This window comes from Hippichthys cyanospilos, chromosome 8 (assembly GCF_059441005.1).
Source record: "Hippichthys cyanospilos isolate Australia breed blue-spotted pipefish chromosome 8, RoL_Hcya_1.0, whole genome shotgun sequence".
Classification (NCBI taxonomy): domain Eukaryota; kingdom Metazoa; phylum Chordata; class Actinopteri; order Syngnathiformes; family Syngnathidae; genus Hippichthys; species Hippichthys cyanospilos.
In genome coordinates this window covers 12,591,896-12,604,494 of record NC_142376.1, presented here as the reverse complement: position 1 = coordinate 12,604,494, position 12,599 = coordinate 12,591,896, and the positions used below count along the sequence as shown (strand labels likewise).

The 12,599-nt window shown below is 39.0% G+C and overlaps 2 protein-coding genes across 2 annotated transcripts; both read left to right on the top strand.

The window, feature by feature from the left end:
• Positions 1 to 2,539: 2,539 nt before the first annotated feature.
• atoh7 (atonal bHLH transcription factor 7) lies at positions 2,540 to 3,496 on the top strand. Its single transcript, XM_088421807.1, has one exon. It carries the CDS (start codon positions 2,691 to 2,693, stop codon positions 3,117 to 3,119), a length of 429 nt encoding a protein of 142 aa, XP_088277933.1. The 5' UTR covers positions 2,540 to 2,690; the 3' UTR covers positions 3,120 to 3,496.
• Positions 3,497 to 6,423: 2,927 nt separating this feature from the next.
• pkd2l1 (polycystic kidney disease 2-like 1) lies at positions 6,424 to 12,524 on the top strand. Its single transcript, XM_088421685.1, has 15 exons — positions 6,424 to 6,724; positions 6,910 to 7,023; positions 8,528 to 8,655; positions 8,759 to 9,012; positions 9,442 to 9,666; positions 9,734 to 9,962; positions 10,029 to 10,199; positions 10,279 to 10,460; positions 10,547 to 10,667; positions 10,778 to 10,876; positions 10,963 to 11,084; positions 11,167 to 11,284; positions 11,403 to 11,536; positions 11,617 to 11,755; positions 12,017 to 12,524. The coding sequence occupies exons 1-15, from the start codon at positions 6,451 to 6,453 to the stop codon at positions 12,128 to 12,130; spliced, it is 2,424 nt and encodes an 807-aa protein (XP_088277811.1). The 5' UTR covers positions 6,424 to 6,450; the 3' UTR covers positions 12,131 to 12,524.
• Positions 12,525 to 12,599: the final 75 nt, after the last annotated feature.

The following is a 12,599-nucleotide window of genomic DNA, read 5'->3' as shown; positions in this document are numbered from 1 at the left end:
GTAAATGTGATCAGCATATTCAAGTGTGTAAATGACATTTCAAAAGAAAAGGCCTCACAGTGCTCCTTCAGATCAATATGGGTACATTTATGTTTTCCGTGACTAAATGTGCGATGATGCTCATTTTGTCATAATAATTTGGAGATGATGATGATTGGATTTGATATACACTTTCTCCAGGACTAAAGCATACGTACGTGCCTAATCTCCATTTCTCCATAAGGGGATCTGGATTTGACGCGGTACGTCTTTCTGTTGGGGCTGACGGGTCACTCACTCCTCAGTTGAACATATGGCTTTTGACAACAGGCCACAGCTGAGTTGAAGGTTCTCAAATGAGCCAAGCATATAACGGGTTGGGGGGGAAGGAAAAGCGTGGAATACTCCGAAGGGCAGGACCTCATCTGAGACGAGGCCCTCAGACAAGACAAGCAGCAGCTGGCAAACTACATCAATCTGTAATCAATGAACCAACTGGTAGATGGGATTATATGCCTAATTGCACAGCTAACCAGTCCATCCCAAAACGACCAGACAGCTTCAGCTTGTGTCCATGACCCAATAGCAGAGACAGTCATTATACTTTGCCTCTTCAGTGATTAACCATTCAAAGCTTGTCTCTGCATCCGACCCTGGAGTTTCTCCATCCAGTTAGGCCAAAAACACAAAGCGTCACTCAAAATGCAGCAAATTCGCAAATAGAGCAATTGCGATAAATCAAATTTAGATTTCAAGTTCAGAAGTTAACAAACCTTGTGTTATCTATCTATCTATCTATCTATCTATCTATACAGCTATAGATATAGATTAGTGTTGTAATTTTAATTCATCAAGACCAAGATTTTCCAGAATTAATCACAATTATTCACATTTTCAACAGCTAATTTCTATGAAGCTTGTAACATTCAATAAAATCTTGCAATTAAATAAAATGAATTAAATAAAACAAAGCAAAAGTATTATCTTTTTAAGACTGTTAGGATGTCTTTTGTCTAGCACGCATGTTCTTGTTTTTATTTTTGGTGGTTTTATTCAAGTCATCAAGTAAATTTTTAAAGGAATTTCTCAATGATCCATCTTTTTCTTAGTGCTGGTGACTACCCTCTCAGTTTGTTTGCAGTTTGCAGTTCAGCTGCTACAATTTTTTTTTTTCATGGCTTTATAACATTATCACTGCACAATCTCTCATAGACCTGCTCAAAAAAAATCATTCAAACAGCATTTTTATTCATTTATTTAATTTTAATCCATCGAGTGCTGGAAATGCTATCCCTGGCTACCTGAAATTCAACTAAATTCTTTATCAGCCACTAAATTGTTTGTGACTTTACAACACCAATCGTTTCTTACCTAAATAGACTACATTATACAAGTTGTTATTGAAGAATGTTGCAGACAAGAAAATACATGGTGTTGTGAATTTGATAAATATATCAGGCCCATCCATTCCAAAGATTGAGTAACCAGATGGGAAAGATGAGACAGGCAAATTATTCTGTCTGTCCCATTTTTTCTTGGCTCACTAGACAGATCAATTATTTATTTCCCATCTCCATCTGTACTTAAAGACATTCATGCCCCGCCCCAAATACTGTCAATCATCAGGACCACAACACAAAATATCACTGATTATAATTCAAAATGTGGAAAAAAAAAATAGCCCTTAGCTGCAAGGTGAGCAATATTACTTCTATGGTTTGAGGGCAATAATCTGCACATCATCTTGTCCATATTGTTCAAGACCTATAATCCCCAGATTTTCTCTTAAAATCCCTCAGGTTACTGAGCACACTTCCACTTGTGTTGCCTCAGGCTAATCTCAGATTATGCTTCTCATCACATGGAGACCAGGTCCACAAGTAGTGAAAGGAGATTTGAGGGCATTTGTAGCATGATATTACTTTGAAGTCCTGTGGACCAAAAACGTTGAGGGAAGCTTTGATTTATTTAAAAATAAAATCATCAGTATATTGGAAAATAAATCCTATTTTTTCTCCTGAAATAAATACTAATAAGGATTTTTTTTTACTTAAAAAAAATGACAAGAACAATTTTGCCCAGTAAGACAGTAAGATTTAATGTTCACATTTTTAGATTGAAAGCATCAAACAACTTGAATTCTTGAACATAATGAATGCAAGGACTGTTTTTCATCATTTTTTAAAATAAATATCATGTAGACCAAATTTACATTTTTGACCTCTTCACAAAACGTGTTTGCAGCATGATGAGTTGCCCAAGCAGATGGTAGACTTTGGTGTTTGTGACACATGGCACCGAGTGTAGCCTCAGTCCGAGTGCCCAGCCCAAGATAATTGGAATTTCATTAAGGTTTTTTGTTTGTGTGTGTGTGTGTGCGTGTGTGTTGAGCTTGCATCTCTACTTTACATGCATGTGTGTGTGTGTGTGTGTGTGTATGTGCCAAAGGAGTCTGGTGGACGGGTGTGAGGGGGTGCTTGAGGGCAGGGACTCCACCTGCTGCCACCTGTTCATCTGCTGTGTGCCTTATAAAAGCTGCTCCATTCTCTGCAGTGCAGAACCTTGGACTCTTCAGACCATCCGCTTCCTGGACGTTTAACTCTTTGACGCTCAAAGGACAAACAGCCCGGAGGTCAGATAGGACACAAAAAGACAGTTTGACCTTTCATTTTGGTATCCTTCATTATCTGGTTCATTCTGCGAACAAAAACATGAAGCCTCGTCGCTTGAGCTGCTCCGATTCCGGATCCGAATCCTCGGAGGCGGACTCCAAAAGCCCGGAGAAATACGAGTCGGCCACACGTCGGAGGATGGCTGCCAATGCCAGAGAGAGGAAGAGGATGCAGGGCTTGAACACAGCCTTCGACCGTTTACGGAAGGTGGTGCCGCAGTGGGGTCAAGACAAGAAACTGTCCAAGTACGAAACCCTGCAAATGGCTCTCAGCTACATCATGGCCCTCAACCGGATCCTGACGGACACCAAGAGGCACAACGCTGCACATGTGCAGTGGGTGGACTTGCAGTTTGATTGCGCGCAGCCTGACAACTATCAGTACCTGGTGAGGTACGACTCCGCGGGGCAGGACTATATCAACTCCTCGTTCTCTTATCAGTTCGATGGGCATCAGCTCAACGTCTAAGACTTGATATTAACAGTCTGTCGGATGGCACGTGAAACAGTCACGTTGTAAGTGGCGATGTGAAACGTTCGATTCTCCATTTAAGGAGCCGGTAAATACATTTGTATTGATTTATTTCTTTTGATTATTATTGTTTGACAATCCAAAGGCTTCTTTCTTTAAGCCTTGGCTATATTTTTGCTAGGATATTGAGCAGGTTCTTCAATACATAGGAAAGAAAAGACATGTAGCGTCAACAAAATGACTTTTAGATTATACATGCAATGCTGTATTTTTTTAAAGAACTTTTCAATATAGCGCCCTAAAGTTTTGTGCAATTTCAAAGAATCCAGAGAATCATAGGTACTAGTTGCATAGATAAAGCTAATATGGAGCTATTGTCGGGACGAGAAATGTACTTGAAAGGTGTTGTTTTTCACATGCTAAATTATTGTTTTGTGAATAAAGAATATTTTTTATCAAATATACAAAATTCTGCTCACCCTTATTGCCTTCCATGGAGATTGTTTTTATTATTATTATTATTATTATTATTGTTATTTAAACATACAAATTAGTTGTTTTTCTGCCATGATGAATTGACAGATTTTTTATAAATATATATATATATATATATATATATATATATATATATATATATATATATATATATATATATATATATACATATATATTGATTTAATTGATTTGCAACATTTTTTCATCGTAAGATGGTGATTTTTCTTTTTTATTGACTCGTACTGGAATCTGAGTTTCCCTCTTAATAAACTAATGCATCTGCTATCACTCATTTGTGTGCTCCTAAACAGAGCGTTCTTGAAGAGGTAATCTCATCTCTAGTACAGTCTTTATTGGGCGGGTGTGACGAGGCCATGTCCACTCGCACTGCACGCTGACATATAACTCCTCCTTTTGTTCACGGCTTCTGTGCACCGAGATAACAGAATCTTACGTCAGTAGCAACAAAAATAAGATTACAACCTTACGCAGTAAGAACGGATACAATTATAGTGATTCTTTTCATCCTTGTTTTTTACTGTATGATCGCTGTTGGGAAGAAAAGACTGGTGTATATTGTATATGTACTTAGTGTTTCATGCAGAGCAACACAAGATTGTTTACTATTGGAACAGCACTACAGATTTAAATGGCAATCACAGCCTATTGTCAAGCGATTGTCACAGATTTGAAAAGTTTGAATGGTGGCACAAGCCAGAGCAAATTAAGGAAGCCTCTGAGCAAGATGCCGGCCCGGCTTCAGCGGGGGTGCAGAAATTAAACTCCATTGTGTGCTAATGGCTGTGTGTAATCGCTTAGTTCAGAGTCACTGAAGCGTGAGTGTCCGGAGCCGGACCCAAACACTATCTGCTTTAAAAAAAAAGATTCATACAGCCAAGGCTCAACTGTAACGCCCAACTGCCACTACTGGGCTTTGCAAACTTATTTGATTTGGAGAACACCTACGCAGTCAACTAAAGTCTTTATTTATGAGCAAAAATGTCTAAGGTACAATGCCCTATCAACCAAGGACATTAAAATGACACATAAGTGGAGCGTGACATGAGCTGTGAGGAGCATTTCATTTTAGCACCAGAAGCTGGACGTGGCAAACACTGATACAGATGGTCATAATGACTCATTGGCCACATTGAATGTTTGCATACCTCATAAACGCTTTCTGACAGTTGGCATGTCAAAAATGAATAGACAGTAGAGTCAAAAGTGCGTGTCAGTGACACTGCAATTACTATCCTCATTATTTCAGTCACCGGCAGCGAACAGTTGGCAGCGGGAAAAAAATAGCCTCAACATACAACTGATTGATTTCCTCACGACGAGCGCATTACTGCATGAGTTGGTCATCAGCGTTGACAACAATGTGCTCAGTAGGACAGAAATTGAGAGGACTGAACCACAAAACGATGCATTTGCATTTTAAACTAATGAATTAGGAGTAAGACTACTTGCAAGGCGTTGATTGGAATGACATGTTTACATGTTGCACTTTTAGATTTTAAGACTAAGTCACAAAGCATTAGCAAGAGTGTTTGTGTGAAAATTTTGTGATGAACAAAACAATCTCATGATATAAAGTACAAAGTGAAAATCTTACCAAATGCCTTTCTTTTTTTAGGATAATAAAGTGTACCAGGGATGGCTCAGCTAACTCCTGTTAACTAGTTAGAAAAGTGTGTTTGAATCAAGTGGTAAACCACATTTGACATGCGTATGATATTTCAATATCATATTTAATTATGATAAATTAATAATAGAGGATACAAACTGGTGAAACTGCAGGTCTATTCTGCGATTCAGTGATAGAACATTGTGATTTTTTAGGAAATTTACCGGTAGGACTTCATTTTTGGGTGCTAATTTTGAAGCTAGCTTAGCTTAAGTGATATTATTAATGGTCGGTAATGTGTTTTGGTTGTATGAAATTTATGTATGTAATTCATTCAACGTTTTTTGTTGTTGTTGTTATTAAAATGCTGAATGAGACATATAAATGTATCACAACACATTGTGATTAGGCTACACTACAAAGTGATTGTGTTGGCCTACAACATCATTTTGTATATGGATTTTTTTATTTTATTTTTTAAAAAATGAGCACTATTTAAGTGTCCTTTTCACATATTTTATTTTTTTTCATTTTTTTCCATTTTTTTCATATATTTTGTTTGTTTGCCACATTTTGTTGTGAAGGCATAGTCATACTGTATATATAGTCAACTTCCTGTCACTTGCAAGTGTCCGACCCTACAAACCTAAATGAATGTCAAATTAACTGGGATTTAAGTATCATTAATAACATACTAAACAGCCTGGATTGGAATTGATTTAAATGATTAATTTTAGATTAGGTCAAATTCAATAACATACATAACTAATATAAATGCATGAGGTTCAATTCTTCATGTAAATCTGTATAGGAGAAGGTCACAGCAACATCATCTTTGATTCATAACAATGCTTGCATAAAAGGTAGGATTTCAGATAATTCCAAGTTGCTAAGTACATCCCAGATGCTGTCCAAATAGTCGCTGTAAAGAAGTTTATTTTTGTCTTTTTCCAGTGTGGGCTACCAAGGTGTGTACATCTTTTTTTAATTGTTCAAGTTTTGAAAATTCCATACGAAGCGGTCATCATGCAGCTATCTCCATTTCCAAACAAGACCAAATCTGATGACAACAACGGCTCCTGCGTCGAGACCGCCAGCTCCTCCCTCCGCAAGGCTTATGTCACCTACTCTTTATAACCATCTGAGTGCGCAGGTGTTCAAACTGCCAACACTGCCCTGCTTCACTTTCCTCTCTGATCCTGCACCATGAAGAGTCTGAACAACCGTGCCGATAGCCACCTGTCCAGCCAGGTGGAATGTGAGTTGGAAAATTTGGGTTCATGGGTGAACCAGGGTTTTATTGACAACTCGCCGCCATTGCCCCGAGTTGTGAGCACAGTCTACAACCCGCAGCCCCTCTTCCAGGGCTCCATGGAGAGCATGTACAACGTGGACATCCCTGGCCCGTTTCCAGAAGAGAAACCCTTGGCTGATCAAATCCTGGTGAAGGAACGCAGAGGTTGCTGTTCTTTTATTAAAGGTAGGAACATTCTTAACTTGGCTGGTTCCACTCACTAGATATCAGCCCTGACGCTCCTCTAAGAATTCACATTTTTACCCGGGCATTGATCTCGTCCATGTGTAGCTTTGAAATTCTCCATTGATTTTATTTGTTCAACAACAGAACAATGTTTTTGTTCTTCTTCTTTTGAATATTCTTGGTAGGTTTGTGGGGTACGACACTAACAGAGAACACGTCGGACAACCGGGAACTCTTTGTCCGGACAACTCTACGAGAGCTAATGGTCTATCTGGTCTTTTTGGTGGATATTTGTCTTTGTAAGTAATCACGTTAATAGAATAATTGTCTGTGCCTGAAATGGGATGAATGGTTATAAAGTAAGGTATGACTAAGTTGTAAAACTTTTCAAAGATCTATAAATGGTCATGTTTAGTCAAGTTTTGTTGACCCCCCCCCAAAAAAAAAAAAAAATCAATGATCAATGTGAAATTTGGTCCACTTCATCTTATTTGGGGAATAGCATAAGTTGAATTGTTTAGATATTTGAAAACAAATCATCGCGCAATAAAATCTATTACAAAATTTGCCCTCTTCTTTTTGGGTGTGATGCAATCACTGCTGTCTTGTTGGGTCAAAATAGGAGAACGCAACAAAAACACAAGTGCCAAGACCAGGTCTCAGGAAGATATCACAATCTTGGACAAATCGTCTCATTGACACACTAAAAATAATTGCGTTAAAAGTGACCAAATTATGTATTAAAAAAAGGAAAAAAAAGGACCAATCCAATATATGAATCAATTTGACCGAACTTTCTGTGTTGTTTTGCACAAAACAACCCAAAAAACTGGAACCATTTTATAGGAGACAACCTCAAAAGTTGGGTTGTGATGTAAAAAAATCATTTATGAACTAATATATTGAATCTTTGGTTCCGTCCTTTTTCGACCCATCATTTTTATTTGTATTTTTTAACAACATGCGAAAGTGTGACCAAAATTGTCTGCTACTGTACCTGCGCAATTTAGAGACCCAATAAAAGAGCTCTATCAAATATTCTGCTTTACAAATGAGTTAAGAAAGATGCAGTTTCATTTGAAAATCTTTATTTTTGTTGTTCCGTTTTCCCCACAGAAAGGGGGATTGTAGTTTGCAGTGAAGTGAGCTCTACTGATAGTTATTTTGAATATTTTGCTTGCCTCATTTTAGGAGATAAAGAGAGTCAAGATTAAATGAGCAATGACCAATTAGTTTCATCCGGGTGAGACAGGAGCAAATCTATTACCAAAAATGCTCCATTGGATTTGAATAAAAGTTAAAGTGCTCTAAATGGAGAAAAAGAGAATCGAGAACACGGATGAAAGTGTATCCTTTAAATTGGGACACCGTGCTCACCATATCAAGTCCTGCTTAAAAGCCAACCACAAATGTCCTCCCCATCCCTCCACGCGAACGCCTTTGTCACGTCAACCATTAGTCGTGAAAGGGGCATGACCACAAGGCTTTTGCCTTTTAGCGATAAGGGCATTTGGCCTCATCCATTGTTTCTTTGTCCACGTTCCACTGACATTGTTTGATAAAGTATTTGCGTCAAGCCTGGCGTGCTCTCTCCGCAAACAAATTACAGCCTCTAATCTGGAACCATCTGATGGTTGTGCCATAAATACATCCATAGAAGAAACGTTCAATGACGGCTTGTGTGTGTCCAGCCTTTGACGTGTCTTATCTTGGGTGCGCTGAATACAGCGACGTTCGCAGCCTGAGCAAAGCCTGATGAGGATCAATTTAAGGCCCTAACAATGTCAAGTTGTTGTCTTTCAGTGACATACGGTATGACAAGCTCAAGCACCTACTATTACACTAAAGCCATGACTGACCTGTTTGTGAATACGGCTGGAGAAAGTGGGGTTAAGTTTCAGTCCATTAGCACCATGGGGGATTTCTGGACTGTGAGTATTGGTCCATGTGGATTTTTCTTTTGTTTTTCTTTTTTCACCACATTAGCAAGCAATAGGGGTATTTTCACGATTTCCATTTTTTCCATATAAACAGTTTGCTCAGGAACCATTATTAGATGGTCTCTACTGGACTAAATGGTACAACAACCAGTCCCTGGAAAGTGGAGATCAGTCGTTCATCTACTATGAGAACATGTTGCTGGGAGTTCCCAGGATGAGGCAAATCAAGATCAAGAACAACTCCTGCAAAGTTCACAAAGACTTCCAGGATGAGATCTCAGGATGTTACGATGTCTACAATGAGAAGAAGGAGGAGGATCTCAACTTTGGTCTAATGAACGGCACGGCGTAAGTTACACTTTGGGGGTTCAACATCTCATTCTAGATGAGTAGGATATTGAGTAGTTTTTTTTTTTTCTCACTCGTCTGTGATGCATTTTCACACTAGGACCCAAATATCCACAGTCAAATGTTGTTCGAGCACAATGGCTATTATTATATACAAGAGATGAGACCTTTTCACACTGCACTTAGTTTTCTTGATCTTGAACAAAGACGCCCTGGTGCAACTTTCATATACAGTATGGGCAATTTTGCCCATACTGTATATGAAAGTGCTTCCGTAGCTGTCAACCAGGAAATAACACACACTTTTTCTGCTGTGTGTGCTATTGACCCCCACAAATGTTTTTTTTTTGAAAATTTCAAGAGTACAAATTTGAATGTTGTTTTGCTACCTCTAATTTCCTCATATTTGACCGATTCGTGCGTCCGCAGATGGAGTTACCACGCCGAGAAAGTGATCAAGGGCTCCTCGCATTGGGGTTTGCTAACCACCTACAGCGGCGCCGGATACTACCAGGACCTGGGTCGGACCAAGGAGGAAAGCTCCGTCGTACTAAGAGAGCTGGAGGAAAACCTTTGGCTGGATCGAGGAACCAGGGCTATCTTCATCGACTTCTCCACTTACAATGCAAACATCAACATGTTCTGTGTCGTCAGGTGCAGACTGAAATTCAAATTGGTCGATTGGTATCCCAATTTGTGTTTGACGTCAGTCTGTTTACAGATTGGTAGTTGAATTCCCGGCAACCGGCGGAGCTATTCCTTCCTATCAGATACGAACAGTCAAACTGATTCGCTACATCAGCTACTGGGACTACTTCATCCTGGCTTGCGAGATGGTCTTCTGTTTATTCATCCTCTATTACATTGTGGAGGAGATTCTTGAGCTTCGAATACACAAATTCTCATACTTCAAAAGTATCTGGAACATACTTGACATAGTAGTCATACTGGTAAGAACATGTTGAGAAATTGTTCTAGGTTGCGGTCTCCATTATTAACATGTTTCTTCTTTCCAGCTCGCCGTTGTTGCCATCGTATTCAACATTTTCCGTACAGTCAAAGTAGACAAGTTGCTTGGCAAATTGTTGGAGCAGCCAGAAATCTATGCTGACTTTGAGTTCCTGGCATTCTGGCAAACCCAGTACAACAACATGAATGCTGTCAACCTGTTCTTTGCATGGATCAAGGTAAAATGCCGCCTCGTTCCACTTTCAAAGTTAATATTTTCTATTCCAACTTGAATGCGTGGCCTTCTTTTCTATGCAGGTGTTCAAATACATTAGTTTCAATAAGACCATGACGCAACTGTCCTCCACACTGGGTCGCTGTGCCAAAGACATCGTCGGGTTTGCTATAATGTTCTTCATCGTGTTCTTCGCGTACGCTCAGCTTGGATATTTGCTGTTTGGCACAGAGGTGGAATCCTTCAGCACCTTTGTCAAGTGCATGTAAGGGATTTGCAAAATGGCAGCAGAACTTAGAACTGCATTGTGTTGTGCCTGAACTAACCGGTTTTCCAATCTTTTTCCTGCAGCTTCACCCAATTTAGGATTATTCTTGGGGACTTTGATTATGACGCAATTGATCGTGCAAACAGAGTGCTCGGCCCAATTTATTTTGTCACCTACGTTTTCTTCGTTTTCTTTGTCCTGCTAGTAAGACATCCTGATACTCAATTAGTTTGAAAGCAAAATATCTGGTAATATGGTATTATATTTAACATGGTATAATATGGTATTATATTTAACATTTCATATCTTTTCAGAACATGTTTCTTGCCATCATAAATGACACATATTCTGAGGTGAAAGAGGAGCTATCATCCCAAAAAGATGATCTCCAGATCACTGACATCATCAAGCAGGTAACAGAAATGACTATGGCGTAGAAAGGTTTGCGTATTTAACATTTACAAAGGATCTCACATCGTCTGGAATTTTTTCCAAACAGAGCTACATGAAGACATTCATGAAGTTGAAACTTAAAAATGAGAAAATATCAGATGTCCAGAGGGCGCTACGTGCTGGATCTGGCGAAATTGAATTCAAGGATTTTAGAGAAACTTTAAAAGAGTAAGTGGAAAACAAAGATGAGAATGCGTTTTGTTATGGCAACGTTTTAAAAGCAATCCTCATTACTTTGATGATGTCACAGGATGGGACATGCTGATCATGAAATTTCTGCAGCTTTCTCCCAGTTTGACCGGGATGGGAATCACATTCTAGATGAGGATGAACAGGAAAAGATGAAAATAGAGCTGGAGGAGAAGAGGGTTCGTAGAGAATCCTGCTTCTGCCTAAAATGACCTCAAATGTTGTTCTGCTATGCGACTTAACAAAGTCTTCTACTGAACAAGTTCAGTTAAGCTTTTTTTGTTTCCCTTTTCTCAGGATGCCCTGGCTGCTGAACTCAACAATCTTGGAATGAACTATGGGAAAGATTTAGGGGCAAAGCCTCCCATGATATTAAGTGACCAAAAGAGCAATTGTGGACACACATTTATGGATCGGGAACAATTTCTGAGGTAACATTCCCGAATACAAGCACAACTGTTGATATTTCATCCGACAATCAGGTCTATTCACCTCTCTCTGTTAATTGCAGACTGGCCAGGCAGGTTCTCCACCTTGAAAGTGCCATTTCAGGCATTACGGCAAAGATTGAATTAATTTTGAAGAAAATTGGATTGGAGGACATCACTGAACTTAACAAGATCAACGGAAAAACGATGACCAATCACATTGTGAGTATTCCTGGTCGAATCTTAGAGTAAAATACTGGAATTGGATGAAATCAGGGGACAAAGATTCCCACCCCTAAATTGTAGGCTCCCTATGCTTCTGCCATTGCTGTGTGAGAGTGGTGTGTTTAGAGTTTAGCACAGTAGTAGAAGTTGGAACCAGCAGAAATGCGGCGCTATATATATGCAGATATACGGTAGTAAATATGCATTGTGTCAGCGACAGTACAGTATGGCAGTATGACTTTTAATTACCCCATGCAGGTGGATAAAAATGCCTCAGAAGGGAGCATTCCTGTCTGTGCGGACCGAGGGACAAAGGCTACGCTGCCATCAGGGAGAATTTGCACCATCCCCACGTACGATTCTCGTATGTGAAAACTCCCTGCGATTAATGATGAGTAATCGATCAAATGTTAATGCTTTAAAAGTAACGTATCCTACAGGATTAACCCTGTCATTTCAACACTTTGTTTCGTTTGAGTCGACAGGTCGAGTTTCACTGAAATATGTAAATAATGTATGCACTTTTTGAATTTGCTTTCTAGACATCAGCACTAGAACTAAAGACAAAGTTTTATCTTTACTATTTAGACAACTACAATGTAAAGTGTTGTAGATTCCACCTAAATATAAAATTACATTAGTGCTGTGTACAGTAAGATATATCTAAATAGACTGTTGTGCAACACAGTATAACTCATTCATAATGTAATGTCTAAAAAATTGGCTTAGTTGCTGAATGGTTTATGAACACGTTGATATTTCACGATTTGCTCAGACGTAGTTAACTTCTTTGCGCAGTATGCTTAAGTGTAAAAACGTTAATGTGCAATAAAAGGTTTCA